Genomic DNA, 12,651 nt, shown 5'->3' on the forward strand with positions numbered 1-12,651 from the left:
TCTTACTCACGCCAGTTCGACCCAGAGTGACACAGAAAGTGAAACATACAAAGGCCAGCATTCCTAGCCAGTGGCACACAGGCGAACTGGAAACTTGTCTCTTCGCGTTGAAAGAAAAAAATGAAAGCTAAAGAAGCCAGGGTGTTTTCAAACGTGTTCTCCTCCTCCTCTGGCCCCTGTATAAAAGTGCGCCCCCGCTGACACCTATTAGACTCTGCCCGGAACTCGCCACTGCGAACATGCTCGCTCAGGTAAGCCCCTTCCCTGCCAGCCAACGGCGGCACGTAGCGAAAAGCGGCGCGAGCTCGGAAGCCCAGCCACTTCTCGTTAAAGGGACACTGAGGAGAAATTGAAGTTGGCTTGTATCGGCAGAATACCAGCTCCTGATTACAAAAACGCCACTCATACTGACAACAAAGCTCTTGTAACGTAGAAAAGAGCAAGAACCAAAATACAGGTATCGCCGCCACAGGCCAAACTCGCAAGTACAAGCGTCATGACGTCATATAACAAAACAGTGTTGCTGGAACCAATGGTTCTAGCAACGCTAGGACACGAGAAGCACAAATCACTGAGGCGCAGCCAATGCATGCGCAAATCTCCTTGACGTCGCCAGATGGCGCCACGTGCCGGGCAGCTACGCGCTCGCCTGAAGCATCGGGACCAATCAGCGCCTGCTCGCCGGCGTTAGGCGGGCTCCCGGTATTCCGCTAGGTACACGGTATGCTAAAGGTGTCTATTTGCGAGAACTTCGTTGACGACTTCGAGAACGAGATCCATCGTAACGCTCGCAAAACGCCGGTGCAAACGTAAGCGAAGCGACTGTAGCGACGGCCGCAATAGCCGATAGATGCCTTCAACGTGCGGCCGGCGGTAGCTTTCTTTTCGGCTGCTGCTAGGCCGCACTGCTGGCAACCAGAAATCACGGAGTCTGCATCACGTCATGTGTCACGTCACTTAGTCCTCTGTCGTCATAGCCGAATCCCAAGTTTGAATCACAGCGGCGGGAAAAACCTTTTCAACTTCGAATCCAAATTTCTTAGAAATAAATGCATTTTTCGCTGCCGGCCAAGTGGCAACAAAGCCATGACATGCCGAACTATCGGATTTTGCTATAAAAAATATATTAATAGTGCTCTCCTCAGTGTCCCTTTAACGGTGTCGCTGGAGCGAACGCTCGATGCGTATACCCGAGTGAAAGTCGCGTGTTTGCCAAGCTGAGGCGAGTGGATTACTCGCCCTGCCAACCCAGCGACAGGAGCGGTAAAGCCTCGCTTCTAGCATTGAGAATAATTAGGCCGGCGCCTACAACAGAGTTGCCTGAGTGTTGAGCCTCTGTAAGTGAAAGAGAAGTTCAGTGGCGAGGCCTTCCAGAATGGCTACCTTTCTGACGCCAGTATTGTAAATGGATGGTTTGAATCTGGCCCTTTGTAGAAGCGGCCTTTGTCAAAAATTCAGGGGGTCACTTTGTTGACCTAAAGTGCGGTGAGGTGAAAGCTTTTAGCGCGGTGTTGCTGCTTGTGTCACTGATGTGTGGTTGAAATGTTAATTAAGTACACAATTGTTTGTGAATCTTTAATGCTGGAGACACTGGAGGGCGTTCGGGAGGCATCCATCTGATTGGACGCCTTTCTGCAAACACTCTCCAGCGTCCTAGACAAGGAGAACCACATATGCGTTGGCAGGAAGTAGCGTAGCCATTAGCACGCTCGGCTGCGGAACGGAAGGATGGTGGTTCGAATCCCATCGTGCACAAAGATCTTTTTTCTGGTCTGACTAGAAAAATCATGACACCTCTGCTGACAACCTTCTGTCGACAACGATGAGGCATTAAAGGGTTTCGTCTTAATACGTTTCTAATGTTGGGCTGATTATATGGGCTACTTGGGTTAGCTTTGCTGCTTACATTGTCGACCCTGGATCTCGGGTAGTTAGTTATTGATTTAGATTAATGCTCACCGTGAAGGTTTGGTTTATTGGGGTTTAGCGCCCCAAAGCAACTCAGGCTATGAGCGACGCCGTAGTGAAGGGCTCCGGAAATTTCGACCTCCTGGGGTTCTTTAACGTGCACTGACATCGCACATTACACGGGCCTCTAAAATTTCGCCTTCATCGAAATTCGGCCGCCGCGGCCGGGATCGAACCCGCGTCTTTCGGGTCAGCAGCCGAGCGCCGTAACCACTGTGCCACCGCGGCGGGGTGGTGGTGGTGAAAACTTTTATTTTGTGAAAAAGAGTTTGGGAGCCACAGAGTGGCCCCGCTACATGGTCGGCGTCCCTAGTCCGGGACACCGCACGACGAGGCCCCGTCTCTCGCCATGCCTCTCTGGAAGGGGTAGGGGAAGGGGGGAGGTGGGGATTTTGAGTACATGCCCACACCATGTGGAAGATATCACAGGTCTCCCCACAGTGTGGGCATCGCCCATCCGTGTTAGGATCGTAATGTTTTATTATTGCAGGACAGAGTAGAGTACCTGTCTGCAGGCGCCTTAAAGTTCGCTCCTCCGTCTTACTCAGCCCTTTTGCAGGGGCCGGGAAAAGGCGGTGGTTGTCGCTATAATGTGTTAATATTTCCCTGAATCGCAGCAGCGGCTGGTTAGTCTCCGAGCCAGAAGAGCTGGCATGAGGAGCCCGGTGAGTAAGCGCTCGGGCAGCCGCGTCAGCGGCCTCATTACCTCGTAAGCCCTGGTGGCCAGGAGCCCAAATGATTCGTTTGGGTGTTGGATCAGTGGCAGTCCGTCGTAGAATACAAGCAGCTAAGGGGGAGATCTCCCCTGCCAAGTAATGTTCACATGCTTTTCGGGAGTCCGTGATGATTATTGGCGTGGGCGGCAGCAAGCGCTATCGCTACTTCCTCGGCCCGCATTGAATTCGGGGCTCGAAAGGAGAGCCCATCAACGTGCATGACTCACCGTGAAGGTTAATGTAGTTTTCTGTCAAGAAGAAGTTTACACACTGAAGAATGCAATGGTACTGTGGTTTTCTGCAGACCGAGGAATTTAACAATGGCAGTATTGGTTTTTCGCGACCGAGTTGGTGATTATTGAATTGTATCACAGCTCTGTGCAGCTTACGGAGGTGGGAACAAATATGGCACTGTGCACATTTATCTTCCTTCACCTTTCTATTATTTTTCAGAAGTATCCAGTGTGTCTCAGACTCTGTTTTAAACGTCATAATTATTTATTCTTTTTTTGACGCACATGCTTCAAAGCCGGCTTTCTGATCTGCTGGCTACTAAATTAAGCCTCTAGTTAATGCTAATTCTTGCGGCACTTTTGAACCACTGGTAGACAACGAAGTTTTTCGCTGACGGTGCATGACTCCGCTTTTTTCAGTTGACAGTCGTGCTGGCCCTAGCGACGCTGGTTGTCGCAGGAGGCTACGGAGGCTACGGTGGAAACAGCAAGACCTACAGGAAACAAGATGTTAGTATAGTTTTAATTTTTTACACATACATGCCAAATGCTGAGCGCCATTAGCCTCTTTTGCTTTTTTCATTTACCAAGCTCAATGTACCGAAACAATGGAATTATTGTTACTTAAGGGGACAGGGTAAGCAAAAATTTTTATGCGTAGCATATTGCAATCACTCAGTTGAGCCCTTCGGCGCGGCCGGGCAGCCACCAAACCACGTGATGTGACGTCACCAAACCACTTGAAAAAAAAAAAAACAAAAAGACGGCTGAGCATGGCGGCGGTTGCCACCGCCCCGTTTCAAAGGGGTCGCTCCTATCCATCCATCCATCCATCCATCCATCCATACGTCACGGAGGAAAAGCTCTTGAGAAAATCCAGTGCCGCCAAGCAATACCTCACGCAAAAAGACCGCGCAATATGCAACGCATTCTTGGCTTAACCAAGCTAAGCCTGGGCATCTGTTTTTAATATTTCGATCTTTACAATTGTTTCACTTAAGACAATACTTTCTTTTTAATATACTTTCTAGTATCGCACCTCTACCTCTGTTGTATATTTTGATTTAAATATTAGTTTTAAAACGGGAAAGCGAACATGCAGGCCACTTTTTTTTTATGGAGGTAGTGAGGCAAGATGAAGTCTATTTACGTCCGGCTCTACCAATGATCAAAAGGGTTGAAAATTGGGCGAGTTGGTACGAATTCATACTGGTGTGGCACTGGTGAGAGCACTTGTATTGTTGTCACTCTGTCTCTGTCCCTGTCCCTGTGGTGCCACACCAGTATGAATTCCTACCAATGATGACAGGAATAACAGTGGGCGCTTTACACACATTGTAAAAAACGGAGAAACAATGAATCAACGAAAGTTAGAACGGAGTCATTGTTCGGGCTATTCAAGCGTTGTTGCTTTTCAAAGTTTTCTTGATAGCCTACAACTTGGTAAATGAAATTGGCAAATTGGTTTTTGAGGAAAGGAAATGGCGCAGTAACTGTCTGACATTTCTCGGCGGACACCTGAACCGCGCCGTAAGGAAGGGAGGAAGGTAGAAGTGAAAGATGAGGTGCCGTAGTGAAGGTCTCCGGAATAATTTCGACCACCTGGAGATCTTTAACGTGCACTGACATCGCACAGCACACGGGCGCTTCTTGCGTTTCGCCTCCATCGAAACGCGGCCGCCGCGGTCGAGTTCGAACCCGGGTACTTAGGCTCGGTAGACGGGCGCCTTACCACGGAGCCACCGCGGCGGGTACCCCTACAACTTCCCGTTTTCTTTTTCCTAACGTCAGTGCGAAATGAAATGAAACGCTTAAACGTCTAATTGTACTTAAGATACTAACGCAGCATCTGCAAGCCTGAGGAGACTGAATGTTCTCATTGACGAGTATCACGCGTTCTATGCCCTGGGAGCTTCCGAACCGAGCGACGATTAGTGCCACGATCACTGCTGAAGTTTTTAGAGGTCACTGGTCTTACGAGTCAGTGGTAGGGACGCAATGATTTAAATCAGTGACTCAGGTGAAGCAATTGTCAGTAGGCTTCTGTAAGGCTTATCGCGCCTGTATATTTACACTACCACCAGCAGCGACTGACCTCGCACACTTTGATCGGGCCTCCAATTTCCCTTTCTCCTCCAGGACTACGGCCACTACGGCTTCGGCTACGACATCGTGAACGGCTACGGAGCGGCCAACGGTCGCCACGAAAGTGGCTCGGCGTACGGCGCCGTGCAAGGCTCGTACTACCTTGCCGGCCCAGATGGTCGCCACCGGCGGGTGCACTACGTGGCCGACAAGCTGGGATTCCGCGCTGTCATCAACACCAACGAACCGGGCACCAAGAGCAGCCTGCCCGCCGCTGCGCCATACCACTCGGCTCACGGGAAGGCCGTACCTGCCTATGGACACGGCTATCATGGCTAGGCCTTTGAAAGCGGTACTGCGTTGCTGCCAACAGAATTCATATGTCTAGCTGGGCAATAAAGAAATGCCTTCAGCAGGGTTACAGGAAACGGGGTTTAAAATGACCGTTTTCTTTTGACCACAGCTGGTAATCAGGGAAAAAAGAATTGTCACAGCAGTTAAATCCGCTTATTCTTCAAACATAAATAATGTATCTTAATAATTACTTAGCCAACACGCACTAAACATACGTGAACAGATGAAGTTAAAATGCAGCAACTGAAAAGTTTCAGCGGAAACGTCTGCCGGGTGTAATTTTTATACCCCACTGCTACGCGTTGCTGTAGTTAGCTAGAAAACTGTCACTCCTCCGACGCTATAAAGCAGCGTTGTCCCTTTTTGCGCTGTATGCACAACAAAAATCCGCGGGGAACGAAGATAAAACCTGCCTGCGTCCAACTCAACAACGATGACAAGAATAACAATGGCCGCTTTACACATACTGTAACAAACGGAGCGAAAATAAACAAGTGATGCTTTATAAGATGCACAGCTCACAGTCATTTCAGTCCTTTCCAAAACTTCTATCGTCTCACTTGCGCTTGCATGCTGTTATGTGCTTTTTCGTTATTTCCGTCAATGTATGTTCTACACAGTAAGGAATTGAGTCATCTGCACCCTTTACTTCAATGTCTGTGCACGATCAGCCTGCAGAACCTAGCCTACGGTTCCATGCCGGCGGAAGTCCTAAAGCTACAGGTGTCGTCCCAGGTATAATATTTTACTGTTCACTTCAGCGGGCATAGATGCCTTCGCAGTTACTGCCACTCCAGCAGAAGCATAAGCTTTGGTACTTGAATATTCCCTCATCACAAAACGAAGAAGTGGACTGGCACATCGCAGCGGCATTTCGCAGTCTTTTATTGCCAAAAAGGCGGCAGTGAGCTTTTTTTTTAACCTTGTCTTAGAAGCTTGTCGCTGTAAACCTCGGCTGCTTAGGTGGTATAGTCTGCGTAGGATGAAAGTCATTTTCGTACTGATAACTGCCAGAAAAGGAGAAAGATCGCCTAGAAGATCGGTTCATAGTGCTTGCTCCCTCCTCACTTGCTGCCTCCCCAGAAAACCTTGCGTAAGCGCCTTCGCGCTCTCCCTTCACACCACTTCCCTTTTTTTGGTTTTCAGTTTTCCATTCACTCCTGTACCCAAATTACGATACTTCTAAGCTGCACGTACTAGTGAATTCTAGTCAGAAGCTGCAATGTTACAACGAAAGTGCTATCCGCATAATAGTTTCCTTATTGCTGTCATTACAAATTTAGGGATTTCCTCGGTAACGCGTCTTGACGTCTACGTGATGTCCAGTAAAATTCAGGTTGTGGAGCACAGTACGGTATTAACTCTGCGATCGAACAAAATCCACGGTGAGACCTACATCAAGACGATCGAGAGATGCTCTATTTTCTATCTTCAGCAATACAATGAATCCGAAACTTTGTAGGCAACATTGCGCTTGCAGTGCCATTTGATCATGACTCGATGAATGAAGATAAATGAATCAGTGAATCGATTACAGAAGACAAAATGGACTCCAGTCGTTAGAGAGTCACTCGATTAATCAGCATTAATAAACGTTACTTGGATTAATGAACGTATCTTGCTTAATTTCTTTGTAACCATCGTACGTATTTCGCAGTTTTTTATGTACTATTTTGATCCATATTTGGGACAAGAGAGATTACTTTTCTAGACAGTCTTCAAATATTTTCGTTGCACGAAAGCTCAGACAACAGTCTTCATGCTGAGGACGCATACAATTCTTTCTTTGAAAATCGCGTGACACATAGTGAGACGCTTGGATATTGCTTCGCTCTTTACAATCTGCGAAATCTAACCGTTGTTCAAGTACGTGTAAAATATGGTCATTACAGGATTTGTGCAAGAACTTTCAGATGCATGCACGATTTTGGCGTTGTAGTGTTCGTGAAGTTCCGAAGCACTTACAGCCAGAGCGTAGTGCCTGACACATGTGAAGAAATTCACAGGGGCACCTCACAACATTATGTGTTGGAAATGCATGATTAAAAGCTGTTGATGCCTCTGCCGGAAGTGACATCATCACTTCAATCCCACCAATGGCAGTCGTCCGGTGTGGAGACGTCACACCCCTCCAAAAATGGGTATTATCCGGTCTGGTGTCGTCCCTTCTCTCCAGTCAATGGGCGAGTTTTACGTGTCATGAAAATTACTTTCTAAACGAGGCTTTTATTGCAGTCGCACTAAACCCATTCCATGCCCGGCGACAAGAGTCACTGGAAAATCGCAATGGCATCTTAACACGCCTGTTGAAACAAGAAAATAGAGCAGTGCAATAGTACTTCAGATATACATACGCGTGCGGGTAATCTGTGCCTAATGGATGCTGAAGTCTCAGTAGCTTTACCTTATCCGAGCAGTCTAGGAAAAGAAAGAGGGAATCAACCTTTCCTTTGGTTGAATACTTCTGATATTTGGACTACTTTGTTACGATTAGCTGGACGCTACATTCCAGAGGGAGTCAAAATGAGCATAAAATATGGCACCTTTTCTCTGCTTTATATTCGCATCTGTCTATTCGCCAAATGAGGTCACGATTCCTTTAGCTCATGTTAGAAAAGCATATTCAATGGTTAGGGAAAAAAATTACTATGTGCGAGGTAGTAATACTATATTCTAGTACACTGTAGTAATACTTCACAGAGTGGACAACCAGTCTTTGTGGCTGCATTGCGGCAGCGGGCCTTATTAGGAGATTTGTCGATGAGATGATGTTGCAGTGGCACTGCCCACTGCTATCATGGTTGCTCACACAATATTAATATTATATATCATATCTGTCCTCGGCATAGAGTGTTATAATAAGCTTCATTCCACAGTATGTATGCTAGTCTCCGAAAGCCGAAGCCGAAATGAGCATTAAGTATCATTACTCGCGTAGGCCCATAAAATCAGCAAAAATGAGTCCTCATATTCACTTGACCCTTTTGAAGCGTAGGTGTCGCATTTTCCTCGAAGCCTCGTGTGTATGCTGTCTGTGTCGCCGAATATCGTCGTCATTCTATCACCCTGGCTATGCTCACTGCCGCACAGAAACCCGACGCCTTAATACTATACGCGTAGCCACACAGAAACGCGACGCCTTAATACTATACGCGTAGCCGCACAGAAACCCGACGCCTTAATACTATACGTGTAGCCGCACAGAAACCCGACGCCTTAATACTATACGCGCAGCCCCGGTCGTGCCCTATTCAAGATGTCCTCATTGCCTCTCACCGACTGGTATTCTGCCGCCTCCATCATCGTTTTATGTCTTCGGCATCAACTCTATTTCCTTACTGAGAAAAACGATCCCCCTCCATGGCAGTAATCCATCCACCTGCGTACAATTCTTCCTGTTCTCAAGCGTATATCATAAACTGGAGTTCCCTAATCCAAGCTGCTCTCTTTCTTTCTCCCTAGTTACAGCGCAGCTGTTGCTAAAATCGATAGCCATCGGCGTAGGCGATGGAACGCCACAGTTCAGTGAAGGAAAACAATCGCCTTTTGAAGCACATAATAGTCAGCCTGACTGCGCCCACTGCAGTACACTCCCATTTCTCAAAGCCTTGCCAGCTGCGGCCATGTTATGCCCGCAAACTTCTTAATCTCATCCGCCCACCTGACTCTCCTACGCCCTCTGCCTCGTTTGTCTTCGCTGGGTATCCAATCCGTTACCCTCCACGAACAGCGATTATCTTGCCTTCACATTGCATGCCCTGCCCAAGCCCAATTATTCTTCCTGATTTCGATTAGCATGTGATTAAAACTCTTGTTTTCCACTCTGCCCGCACATCATTTCCCTTTTCATATCTCGCGGCGTTGTCCTTAAAGATGCTCTAAAGTGGAATCTGAACTCGTCTTTTTAACGCGGGAACTCGATCTACACGTTCCGAGCATTCTTAAAAACTTCGAATTTTTGTCCTGTGCGGCCGATTTCCCCAGTTTAAATCGGATTAAACGTCCCGACTCCCGCCTTTTTTTTAATCCAATACTGACGGGAGGAGGAGTCAACTAAGGCGTGGAGTGCCTTTCAGGCAGTCGCGTTTATTTTGTATTTAGGGTTCCATGAATAAATACATCGAGTCAGAGACAACACAGCTGCAAATTAATCCCACGGAAATAAAGATACGCATGGACTATTTGCTTTCGCCGGTCGCTACGTATCACTCCGCCGATGGCAGAGGGGCAAGCCGACACGAGGCTGGCTGAACGGTAGATTGACTCCTACTACCGTCAGCGGTCAGCTAAAAAAAAAGAGAGAGCCGGAACGTTTAATTTGATTTAAATTATGGAGATCGGCCACACAGGACAATAATTCGAAGTTTCTAAGAATACTCGGAACATGTAGATTGAGTTCCAGCGGTAAGAAGACGAGTTCAGATTCCTCTTTAGTGCAACTTTAACTTAAGTAGAACCTTCGTTTAACCGTACGTTTTGCTGGGCTAGTTGGTGTGACATTGTGTTCAGGAAAGAAAAAACAGCGCTAAATTCTACACAAACCACACAGAAAGACGGACAGGACGGGCGCTGACTCCAACTAAGTTTATTGAAAGCCACATGTAGCATATATATAGCCCGAAGAAGGTGAACGCATGCGCATTTCCCACATGGCAACAACACCCACGATGGCAACAACACCCACACCCACGAAAGATAGATTAGCTCGCAAACTGGCAGAAGCCTTTTTTATCAAAGAGAGGGGTGGCATGTGCGTCAGCACCACTTCTATCTCCCTACGAGGAAGTGAGCACAGATTGTTAAAAAATACGCGATTATGAGATGTTATCGTCCGTGTGTGTGTGGGTGTTGTTGCCATGTGGGAAATGCGCATGCGTTCACCTTCTTCAGGCTATATATATGCTACATGTGGCTTTCAATAAACTTCTTTGGAGTCAGCGCCCGTCCTGTCCGTCTTTCTGTGTGGTTTGTGTAGAATTTAGCGCTGTTTTTTCTTTCCTGAACACAATGTCGCACCAACTAGCCCAGCAAAATGTACTGTTAAACGAACTTTCTTCTACAGTGGGCCCTTTCTTTTGTGCACCATCTGTTAAGCCCGACCCTTTGAAGATTGTGAGCGCCATCGCCTTTTCCACCTGCAGAGCAAGAATCATCGCATTTAGTCTCAAGAAAGGACTTGTACCAGCGGAAGTGAGTGCCCTTTTTGGATTTGTTAAACCTTCATTAGGACACGCAAGACGAGTGAGCAAAGTTTTAAGGGCAGAAATATGGAGGCAGGTGCGATTGTTGCATGATTGGTTAAACCTGGTTTGCTTAAGTGAAGACGTGGAATGGTTAGCTAAGAAGAAGCTGCAATCCCTAAGAAGACAAGCGGCCAAGACTACGGAGGCATTATGGAGGTGCGTACTGAATAAGACCCTGCACACCGGTGTAAAGCATCCTAGGAAGGAACCAAACAAGAGCGGAGCTGTGGTTCTAGGCAACGTGAATGTGCCAAAAGACATCGAGGACGTCTTGGCAAAAGGTCCAAAATACACCTTTGAACCTTCGATACCGGCACACGAGCTGTTGGCTTTCAATCGGCGTGTCGCAAGGAAAACAGAAAAAGAAAATGAAGAAAGGTGCGTTCTCGACGGTGTCGACAGTTTGGCAAGAACCACACTTCTGAAGAAACCCGCTCCGAGAGGGAAAGCCTTGACTGACAAGGTGATCGCATATTGCAAGGAGAACGGCCTGTCCCTGCTGCAGGCGGACAAAGAAGGGAACTTTGTTCTAATGCCTTCAGGCCTCTACAACGAGAAAGCCTGTCAAGCAATATCGAAGAACTTTGTGGAAATCAAGCCGTCCGCCACCAGGATCAAGGGCAAGGCTGTTGACCTGTGCAAATCCATGGAGCTGCAGAGCCTGGCAAGAGGTGTATTGAACTCTTCTGTGAATAATCTGTCAATCTTCTTTGCTGTTAAGACCCATAAACCAGATGCACCGTTTAGGGCCATAGTTAGTGAGAAAGGTACTTGGCAGCAACACATCAGCCGCTTTTTGCTTAAGAACCTGAGGGATTTGCACGTTTCTGATCCGTTTTTCACGAAAAATTCTTTAGATGTAGTGGGCGCGTTGGAGAAGGAAAAGGAGGTTGGTTACGCCTTCTCTATAGATGTTGTTGATCTTTTTTACTCTGTGCCCCATAGCGACCTGTTCATTGCTGTTCGACAATGTATTGAGGCAAGCGGCACTATTGCATTTCAAAATAAGGCAGGGGTGAGTGTTGATAATTTTATGTCTCTTTTAGAGTTTTATATTAAGTCCACCTTCATCCAGTTTGACAACCGGCGGTTTCTACAACGCCAGGGCATTTGCATCGGTTCATGTGTCGCGCCAGTTTTATGTAACATTTTTCTCGCATCCATTGACAACGTTTTGGCATCACTAACTGACGACGGAACTGTCCTAAAGATTTTTAGATATGTTGATGATTTTTTAGTGATCTTAAAGAGACATGACACAGGCCGCTATGAGGAGACTGCCATGAAAATTTTAGAAATATTCGGACAACATGGGAAGGGGCTCTCTTTCACATTTGAGCTTCCTGAACAGGACCACCTCCAGTTTTTGGACCTTAATATTAAGCTGGGGGACGGAAGTGTTTGCTGGCGCTACCTGCCCAGGGCCAAGAAAGATTTTTTACCGTATGATTCGGCTCAGTCTAAAACTGTCAAGAGGGCTATCGCCACCCTTTCTATGGAATCAGCACTCCTCAAGTCGTGCTCTCACATGATGCGGGAGAGCTTCGAGTGTGAGGTGAACAGACTGCGTAAAGCAGGGTTCCCTGACCACGTCTTGGCTGCCGTAACCGAGGCATTGCTGCAGAAACTTAAGGGCAAGCCAAAGGGGCAACGGAGGAGAGAACCTTTCGGCGAAGTCAAACCAGTGGTGATACCGTATATGCACAAGGTGTCCCACAATTTAAAACGAGTTGGCAATAAGTACGGAGTCCCCATGGTCTTCTCCGCCCCCTGCAAATTGGCAAAGATGTTCCCCAAGATTAGCAGCGGTGCAAAAGCCACATTTGGGTGTGGGAAGAAGCACTCAATGCCCTACGTAAGGTGTGCCACGGGAGTGGTCTACGAGATCCCCCTTACATGTGGCAAAGTGTACGTCGGTCAGACCGGACGCTGCGTCAACGAGCGTGCCGGGGAACACAGAAGGTCCTTAGGGAACGCATCGGTTTCGTTCGAAAACCTTCCCGCCCATTGCCGCTCTTGCATTGATGAAAATAAAAAGCACTGTGCTCCACG

The 12,651-nt window shown here is 47.5% G+C and overlaps 1 protein-coding gene across 1 annotated transcript; it reads left to right on the plus strand.

Annotated features, from left to right (window-relative positions):
• The first annotated feature begins 236 nt into the window (after positions 1-236).
• LOC149342871 (adult-specific rigid cuticular protein 15.7-like) lies at positions 237-5,604 on the plus strand. Its single transcript, XM_089542249.1, has 3 exons — positions 237-251; positions 3,338-3,427; positions 5,057-5,604. The coding sequence occupies exons 1-3, from the start codon at positions 240-242 to the stop codon at positions 5,339-5,341; spliced, it is 387 nt and encodes a 128-aa protein (XP_089398375.1). The 5' UTR covers positions 237-239; the 3' UTR covers positions 5,342-5,604.
• Positions 5,605-12,651: the final 7,047 nt, after the last annotated feature.

Source organism: Amblyomma mixtum, chromosome 5 (assembly GCF_055824585.1).
Source record: "Amblyomma mixtum isolate Tamu chromosome 5, ASM5582458v1, whole genome shotgun sequence".
Taxonomy (NCBI): Eukaryota; Metazoa; Arthropoda; class Arachnida; order Ixodida; family Ixodidae; genus Amblyomma; species Amblyomma mixtum.